This window comes from Alosa sapidissima, chromosome 16, assembly GCF_018492685.1.
Source record: "Alosa sapidissima isolate fAloSap1 chromosome 16, fAloSap1.pri, whole genome shotgun sequence".
Lineage (NCBI taxonomy): Eukaryota > Metazoa > Chordata > Actinopteri > Clupeiformes > Clupeidae > Alosa > Alosa sapidissima.
Window position 1 is genome coordinate 7,669,316 of NC_055972.1, and position 9,629 is coordinate 7,678,944.

A 9,629-nucleotide genomic window follows, 5' to 3' on the forward strand; every position below is an offset into this window, starting at 1 on the left:
GCACTGGCCAGCATCATCCCCACAGAAACCCTGTCTGGACACTGTTCACACCACCTCTACTAATGTGCCCTGACTAAAGAGCCTTTACTCACATGGCAAAGCCTGTGTTGCTGAGTCTGCCTGCTCTCCTCCCTCTGAATCTCTCACACTGTTTGTAATTGACTAAACGTGCATAGAAATGATGTTTATGTTTGTTTATTGATTACTTTGCAGACGTTTTTATCCAAAAACAACTTATAACATACAATAACCATTACATTAGCATTATAAAGAGTGGATTAGTTTATTATTAGTTTATTATTAAATATTATTCAGTAAAATCTAATTAATTGCAAAATGACAATCACAGACTAATAAGAATACCAATATGGCAATAATAGCAGAAAGCCTTGTAACACTTGCATAAACTTTTAAAGTTTAAAGTTTTTGCTCTTCCATGTCTTTGTTACCTATTGTCTCTCTTTCCTTCTCTCCCTGTCTCTTGCAATTCATCTCTCTCTATCTCTCAATTCATCACTCTGTATCTTGTTCTACATCCATCTCTCTCTCACACACACACACACACACACTCTCTCTCTCTCTCTCTCACACACACACACACTCTCTCTCTCTTCCTGATTGCCCCCCACTCCAACAGTCCCCACTACGGCTCTCCCATTGCTACCTGATGCCATTTCGCAGACTCAGGCAGAACCAGATATCATCTGTATATGGTCTACTGTACATGTCTACTTCATCAGTGCAGAACTCTGACTGTGGCTGTTTTCTTATCTGACTCCAGATAAACACTGATGTAGTGTCAGTGATCCTATCTCTCCACTCCACTTCACCTGGTCATGCATCTTAACTGATAAGAACTACCTTAAGTTCTCCAGGTGACCTTCTTCAGGTCTCCAAAGGCATAAGGTGTGTGTGTGTGTGTGTGTGTGTGTGTGTGTGTGTGCGCACACACACACACACACACACAGACAGACTCTCTCTCACACACACACACACACACACACACACACACAGTCTTTGACAGAGGCCCTGATAAAGAGCTGACTTACATTTCAGATTTTATAACTGTCAGCATATCCGTTTATGATGTGTTCTGCTCTGAGCCGGTTTGCATCATAAATATGCATTTCTTCCCTCAGTCCTCCAACTCCAGTACAGCTGCCAATGAACCGTCTGCACTCTTACCATAGAATTTCATATGGAGAGATGCCTTGTTATGTCTATGGTATACTCGCAGGCTGTAAGGAGAGAAGCTGACCCTGTGGCCCATATGGCCCAGATCTAGCCCAAATCTGGCCCGAGTGCATACTACCTGTGGTGACTAAAGAACTGACCAGCTGTGAAGATTTCACTTCAGGTCATTATGCATCAGAGAGCCGACTGAAGCAACACATTAAAATTCATTATTCAGTATGTGATTAACCAACTGAATTCCATCATAAATTAATGATGGTTTTATACAAGTCCAGTGTGTCCAAACTGTGATGACATCAAGTGATAAAAGGAATTAAGCACAAAATACAGCCCCTGAATTATTGAACGCTTTAGCTGTAGTAGCATACAGATGCAAGCAAACAGGAAAACAGGCAAACAACAATCCAATCACTCACTCACTCACTCACTCACTAACTCTCTCTCTCTCTCACACACACACACACACACACACACATCCACAATGCACACACAGATTTCCTACTCACTCGTGAGCAGTGCGACTCCTGACACCATGGAACCGACCCAGGCGGTCATCCCTTTCCCCTCCTGGTAGGTGCTCAGCCACTCAGGGTACAACACCCCAACCGACTGCGGCGAGCCAAAGGCCAGGAACTGCGCCATGAAGGTGCTGGCCACAATCACCCATCCCCAACCTCCATCCAGGGCCTTCTCTGCTGTAACACCACCCATACTTCTTACACTGAGTTGGTCTTGAGGAGGGGATCTGAAGGGAGAGAGGGAGAGAGAGAGAGAGAGAGAGAGAAGTGAAGGATTTAACAACGGTAACATTTTGTATAAAACACACTTGAAAGTGAAGAAGCTCCGCATGGTTCCAAACGGAGAAACGGAGAGGTGAAGATGTCACATTATAATTGTGTAATCTTCTTAAAAATGCATTCTTAGACACTTACAAAAAATCGGGACAACGGAAGAGGTTAAGATGGAAAAGTGAGGGATGTTAAAAGAGTTGTTGTCCGTCCCTCGCGATTGTGCGTGCCTGGCAGAGCAGGCAGGTTTCACGCCTTCAGGCTCTTTGGAGATGTCTCGCGCTTTCCATCGCGGGCTGCCTGGTTTTGAATGCTGCCGTGAAGACCACACCTCGAAGGAGGAGGAGAGCTGTCGTCTCGTGGGATCAAACTACCTTCCTCCATCGCCCTTTATAGAGTATGCGCTCTCGCAGCGCTTTTGTTTTGTTTTGGGACAGCGGGGTGCGCTTTGAGCAACTACCGCTGTTTCCAATTGGAGAGACATGAATAATGTCTACCCATGGAAAGAGTCGCTCCTGCTACAGTTGCCTCAGCATCCGTGCGATCATACGCTGGCTGCAGAAGTCTTGTCAGACTGATGCATAAAGCACAGCGCTGGCAAGACAACAGCGATGCAAACAAGTCTGGACCAAGACTTTACACAGTCACCAATTAAACTCTTATGTGTCCTTGAAATGATTATCTTGATTAGATGCATTATCACTTCGCTTAGTCGTTTCACTAGCTACAAAAGCATAAAGAAAATAAATAATGAACGTGCTATTGCACTTACCTCAAAATGATCTGTAGGCACCTGTGCAGATAAATGCGTGCATCGAATGCAATGAGTTGCCATTAACGTTATCCGGCCACACTGACGGAGGAATGAAAACTACCAACATAAATATCATTGCTCGGCATTACATCGAGTCCCCGGGTGTTCCTGCTATTATTAGGATGCCGTTCTGTCTTCGGGATGCTTTGAACCCTCGCATCCGCTCAGCGCAGAATCGCCGGTAGGAATATAAACCGGTTCAAAGCTGTTTTCACTGGTCCGGGTGGTGCGCAACTCACACACACCAAGGGAAGTGCCCATCCTGCTGACACGCGCACACACAGCATAACCGCGCGGCTAGTCGACAGTGGAAACTATGTGCAGATAGACGTAACGGGGAAATAGTTTACCTCTGGTCGGGCTACCCTGTGCCTTTGCCAGTTCTGAAGGGTTTTGAGGTAAGTCGTGAGAGAAATATATGCATATTGTGTGCGAATAAACACTCACCATTTACAAAATTAAAATTTGGGATACTGAAGTGATCCCCAACATGCCTATTGCGCCTTAAGTCTTGTTAACGAAGTTAATTTTCACATGAACAAGGTGACATCTAGTAAATTGCATGTTGGGGAAATTGTAGCACAAATTAAACGCAGCATCTGGGAAAATAGATACTTTGTTTTCATAATGATAGGAACTTGACAGATACATTGTTAATGCGAAAACTGCTCCTGCCTGAACCGGTTCTTCGATAATAACAACCGGGAGATGTATTAGGCCAGCTCCGCCACATGGGTGCTGGGAACGGGGAACGGGCAACGGGAGTGTCGGCAGAGCGAGGTCACATGAACTCCCTTCTTGGAGGATTATGTTACCCCCACAGTCATGACGCACAGTAATGAGACGGACAAAAACATATACCACTAGGCAAAATATCATCGGCTTTGCAGGGTTAATATAATGAACTCAGTTAACCCTAAAATGTGACTTTTTTTGTATTTGTTAGGTTAAATATTTCCATTGATGAAAAAGTAGGAGGTAGCTTCCTTGTATGTTCCAAATAAATGAAGTAAACAATTCATAAACAGTGAGCTACATATAGCTGCATTTCGATCTATAAATACCATTTATAACGCATATGAGGGTTGTCCTCTACAGTTTGACATCAAACCTGAAATAGCAAACAGGACACATTGGGAGACAGAATTAAACAACCGGTTGATTACGACCCAAACTTCCCCTTATCCGCTTACCCCCACATCCTTGTCTAGTTCATCTCATTCTGTCAGTGTAATTCAAATGTTCCAGCAAACATTTACACACACACACACACACAGTCCATACACACTATATATTCTATTGAAAGACGCCAATTTGTAAAATTAATTTAATGTAATTGTTTTTATGTTTGTCTTCATTGATGTCCTATACAGTAGCCTATAGCATATTTGAGGTGCAACACATTTATTCAAGCATGAAGCCACTACACCTTTACAAAGATATATAAATATATTTCTTGATACATTTGCACTGTTTCAGCTTTAAAAAAACATTTCTTATTAACCTGTGCATAATAGACAGTAGTTTCCTTTTCTGTGTAGTCTCCTTTACCACACTTGCTTATGTAATAAAACATCATGTCCCATACATCCCTTAGTTCTCAACATATTGTTGCAGCTTTAGCTAGCTTTAACAGCCACATAGTGTATTTGTAACACCCACACACACACAGACACACAGATATTAAGTCTTTATTATTCCTTATGGATTGTAGAGCATTCTGCATGTGAACACATTCAAGGCCTGGTGGGCCAGGTCTTTTTTTATAATTTGACTCATACTTGAACCAATATTTATGGATCAAATGTATGATCTGTAGCAGCTGGGATAGCCTACTAGATATGATATCAGCCCATCCACTCTGTCAGTGTTCACTATAATAAGAACCGTACAACCTTTTAATATCACTATGGACCCATTCAAGAGAGTTCCATTATCAGCATCATAGTTGGCCCCACAAGACTTCCTTTTTAACATTCCATATGTTATCTTAATGCAGAGGAAGTAGATTGGGGCCCAAATAGAACGTTCAAGCATTGTTTTTGTTTTTATTGTTGAAAGGGTCTATAGCTGATAAGAATAGTGATGTCCATATTGCTCACTATAACAATAGTAGAATGACATCATTGAGCTTGGGCATCGCTTGCAAAGTGATTTTATGAACGACAGATTTGCTTGTCTCTGAATTCCTCTTCGGAGAATTGTAGTTCCTGCTAAACAAGGCGTTAAGAAAACTGGGAATTTTGCAGAGCATAGAAGGCCAGAGAGAGAGAGAGAAAGAGAGAGAGAGAGAGGAGAGATCAGAGGAGAGAGAACAGAGAGAGAGAGAGAGGAGCAAGAGAGAGAGAGAGGAGCGAGAGATCAGAGGACAGAGAGAGAGAGATCAGAGAAGAGAAAGAGTGACTGAGATCAGAGGACACAGAGGAGAAAGAGAGAAATGAGCCAGACCTAATGGAGGAGAGAATGAACACAAATGATCTGAGGAAAAAAAATGGAGGAGTGGAGACCGACAGAGTGAAAGAGAGCAAAAGAGAGAGAGAGAGAAAGACAGAGAGAGAGTGAATGAGAAAGAGAGAGAGAGAGAAAGAAAGAGAGTGAGAGAGAGAGAGTAGGGGTAAGCTACTTTGATGTCCGTGCTGTCCTGCTTCTTGACGTCGGGCCCTTTGTCAGGAGGTCACAGAGGCTAATGCCAGGAGCTGCAGAGAGAACCGACAGAGCAGGTCTCAGCCGGACAGACCCGCTGTCCCCAGGCCCTGGGACACTCTTTCCCACACTCGCACTAAGAACACTGCTCAGACCACGGGTTTGTCCCCACTAATCCTCTCAGAAGAGGAGGTGTGTGTGTGTCTGTGTTTGTGTGTGTGTGTGGAGAGAGGGTTGGGTGGCGTGGTGTGATGGGATCATATTCGGTTAGAAGATTTTTTGGTCATGAAATTGAGGTTGGTGTTGTGCTGTCGGACACTTGGGTGGTGGCATCCAAAAGGCCATGCTGTACCTGCACACAGAGGAAGTGAGTAAAGCCCACCGCACACGGCGGGTGATACGACAGTCAAACGCGAAGGTGGAATTCTGTAATCGCATTACTACTCACACTGCTGGCGACGCGATCACCCATCGATTCCGTGGCCAGACAGCTGTTTCTATTATGACGTATCAAAATCGGCCTGAAAAATAGAAAAGGGTCGAGCGACGGCCGCCCCGTCGTTCCACTTGCTGTGTGCGTTGCACCATTCACTTCAATAGATTCTATTCCATTTTGCCGGTCGCCTGCCATAAATCGCCGCCGCGTCGCCAGCCTTGTGCGTAGGCCTTAAGTGAGTAAGTGAGAGCTGTGCAAATGTTCTATCTTCTCAGAGAGCTGTGTGTAAATGTTCTATGTTCTCAGAGAGCTGTGTAAATGTTCTATGTTGAGAGCTGTGTGTAAATGTTCTATGTTCTCAGAGAGCTGTGTGCAAATGTTCTATCTTCTCAGAGAGCTGTGTGTAAATGCTCTATGTTCTCAGAGAGCTGTGTGCAAATGTTCTATGTTCTCAGAGAACTGTGTGTAAATGTTCTATGTTCTCAGAGAGCTGTGTAAATGTTCTATGAGACAGGCAAATCTATACATTTATCTACAGACTTTATGGAGTGGATCTCTCAGCAAAACAAAACAGGCTAGTCCAGTTTTGGGAAATGAGCTTATTTGCCATCTACCCCAGAGTTCGGTAAAATAATACACCTTCTCCAGTCTGACACTATTAGCCTAGCTTAGCATAATTAACTGGAAGTGGGTAGTACCCGTTGGCCTAAATCTAGCCTGTATAGCTAAAAGGGAGCTAAAGACTAATTGGTCTGAGTTGATGTGTTCCTTTAAGTGTCAGCGCATACCCTCACTTAGCAGAACATTTCAGCTGTGAACACGTTTCCTTTGAACATTTGTCACATTTGAATATTTTGTGTTACCTTTTCCAAATTGTTTGACTGAAATGGTAACCCTAAGTCCAGTATCCAGGATTGTTTGCCAAGAACTACTTACTTAGACCATTTGCGTGCATTCACAGACGTTCAAAGTGAATCACAGACAACACAGTGTGTCTGTAGGTAGCAGACCCCAGCAAACTCAGGACCCCTATTAATCCAGTTCTCTCCATTGTGTTCACATGCCGAATTGGGCAAGAAGCATTTTCCCTTAATAAACAGAACTAAAGTAACACTATATGATTTCTATAGTAGTTCCACGGTAGTGGATAATACTTCTATGATGTTCTGCAATACCAATATCCTTGCCTTCTGTAGTGTTGCTATAGTAGGCCTACAATCGTATAGCACTTCTATATGTAACCGAGGTCGTAATTCGTCCGCCGCTCATGGCCCTCGAACCCGTCACCTCAACACGGGAGACGAACGCTCTAACCACTGAGCTAAAAGCCCAGGCTTCCAACTCAGCGGTTAGAAGCGTTCTTAAGGTTAGGGGTGTGAGGATTTACACAGGCAACTAGCATGCTAGCTCAGTTCGCCTCCGTACATATAGAATGTCCCAAAAAAAAGATTCTTATAATTCCAATTTATCTCTATATACCTGTGATTACTATAATATTGTGCCCCAAATTACTGCAAGATTCCGATAGATCTGTTTTTGTTAGGGTTTGTGTCATTTATGCTGTCAGTGCAAGTGTCCAGCATTCCAGTTTCAGAGCCATGACAGCATGAGTAAAGGGTCGTTTACACCAGGAATGATAACTGTAAAGATAACTATAACTATAACAATATAAGCATCCACACTGACCAGTGATAAGGAAAGTCTCTCCACGTATTGGTGAATGTGAGTGATTTATATCATTTGATGGATTCGGATTGGCTGTCAGCTTTATATCGTTCTCTAAATCGCTCTGAAAGTGATCCCCAACAATGTCATTCTCCATGTTGTTATCGTTGTAGTTTATGTGTGGACGTCGTCATTCATATTAGCAAGGATACTTTTTTTGTCGCTGACGTTATAGTTTTCATTCATGGAGTGAGCGGTCCTTAATCCACACATACTGTTGCCTTCCGCTCTCTAATGAAGTCTTTTATCCAGCAGCTCTATGTACATTAGCATTAGCTGTGTGCATACTCTTTTACTTGCTTTTATCCAGTACCTCTGTTCACTGCTTGCTTGCTCTTCTGTGTAAATGGCTGCTTCTTTGTTTTCAAGGTGCTGCCACATGCTATCGTACACAACCACAATAACAGCCTGTGCTATGAAGTTGACAACAATGAGTAACTGATAGTAAACAAACCTGAGAAACCTCCCTACAGTTTACACACGTACACACACACACACACACACACACACACACACACACACACACACACACAGCGTAGTATCTTAGATAGCAAGGAGGTTTTAGGCAGGGAGGCATCAGAGCAGAGCTGACTCAGCTTCCTTCGAAGATCTCACCCTGGAGTAGCATTGGGGTTAGTGTGTGTGTGTGTGTGTGTGTAAAAGGTGATGATTCACAAAGCACTCAGTGGTGGTAATAAAAAACTCCCGCCTCCTTCACAGGAAAACATAGACGGCCCATTTCCCAGCAGTGCTGGGAAGCCTAAGCTCACGACTTCACAAGAGGATGTGCGTGTATGGTTGGGTTAACCTTGTCGCCACAGAAATCGCGCCATTACCATGGAGAGAGAGAGACAGAGAGAGAGAGAGAGAATCTACAGGAGGGAGGAGACCAGCTGTTAGATAAGAGGGTTGAGATGCTCGAGTTTGTGAAAAGAGAGAAGTGTTGGAGCAGCTTCACCACTCTGTTAGCCTTCTGCCTGGGGGGGTCAGAGTTCACGAGAACTTCACAGCGTTCCGTTTCAGACGGCTGCTTGGATTGGTTCAAGTTGCACTATGCAACAACAACAAACACAGCTTGAGGACACCATAACAGAGAACATGTGGTTTGCAAACCCAAACTGCTAACAGTGAAGCCTATGGTAGTGAGGGGGGAAAAGAAACTACGATATTGTTTGATGGCCTCCCACCACCTACCCTAAAACATAAAGATGAACCTGTCCTCCTAGAAGCCCAGCAAGGTGGACGTCTAAATGTCGGTTCCAGGCTCAGATTCCTTTCCTTTCCTCTGTAATTGCCCCAAGACATTTTACACACCTTCATTTGTACATGTCACACACACTCACACACACACACAAAGTTTATGTGAACTTTATGGAGTGCAGGAATCACACAACCCTTCTCCTCCTCCACACATAAGCACACACACACACACACACACACAAAGAAAGTTTATCAGTGTAATCGCTTTATGGAGTACAGGAATCACATCACCCTCCTCCCACACACACACACACACACACACACAGAGCGTAACTGGATGGAACCAGTCTAAGGCGGGTTTGACTTGGTCGGGGCGGATGGCAACTTCTGCACCAGGGCCGAGCTCAGACGTGGAGCTTAGAATGAAATATTTCTCAGACCTGATTAACGTCAGGTTGAGGGTCCTGAAACATAAACGGTGACCAACTAGAGTGGAAAAGAAGTGGGAACAAAAAAGAAAGAAAGGAAGGAAAGAAAGAAAGAAAGGAAAACAAAAGAAAAAATGCTCTCGCTTTTCCGAGGCTTTCGGCGCGAATGAGGTGATGGGGATTAAGGTCCCACGTCCTGTAAAGCTGTGTGCGTTTAGGAACACCGGGGTGCTTAGGAGCAAAGGGCTATGTTGCTGGGTACCGCGGAGAGCTGGCTCAGAGAAGCTAGCCCAGGGACAGGGAGAGTTATGCCGGACACATTCATGTCAGTTTTGAATACACATTAATGACTGACAGATGAATGTCAGAGATGCAGACCTAGGATAGTTTCGGCACCCCTT

At 44.0% G+C, this 9,629-nt stretch overlaps 1 protein-coding gene across 2 annotated transcripts in view; it reads right to left on the reverse strand.

The window, feature by feature from the left end:
* slc16a9a (solute carrier family 16 member 9a) overlaps nucleotides 1-3,817 on the reverse strand; it is a 12,652-nt gene extending 8,835 nt beyond the window's left edge. The window contains exons 1-2 of one of the 2 annotated variants that reach the window (XM_042064821.1): nucleotides 2,755-3,817; nucleotides 1,701-1,939 (exon numbers count right to left, since the gene is read on the reverse strand). In XM_042064821.1, the coding sequence (XP_041920755.1) occupies nucleotides 1,701-1,905 (205 nt within the window). In that variant the 5' untranslated portion in view covers nucleotides 1,906-1,939; nucleotides 2,755-3,817. Of the gene's footprint in view, nucleotides 1-1,700; nucleotides 1,940-2,126; nucleotides 2,694-2,754 lie in introns of those variants that run through there. The other variant, XM_042064820.1, reaches the window with a different exon arrangement.
* Between the last annotated feature and the right edge of the window lie 5,812 nt (nucleotides 3,818-9,629).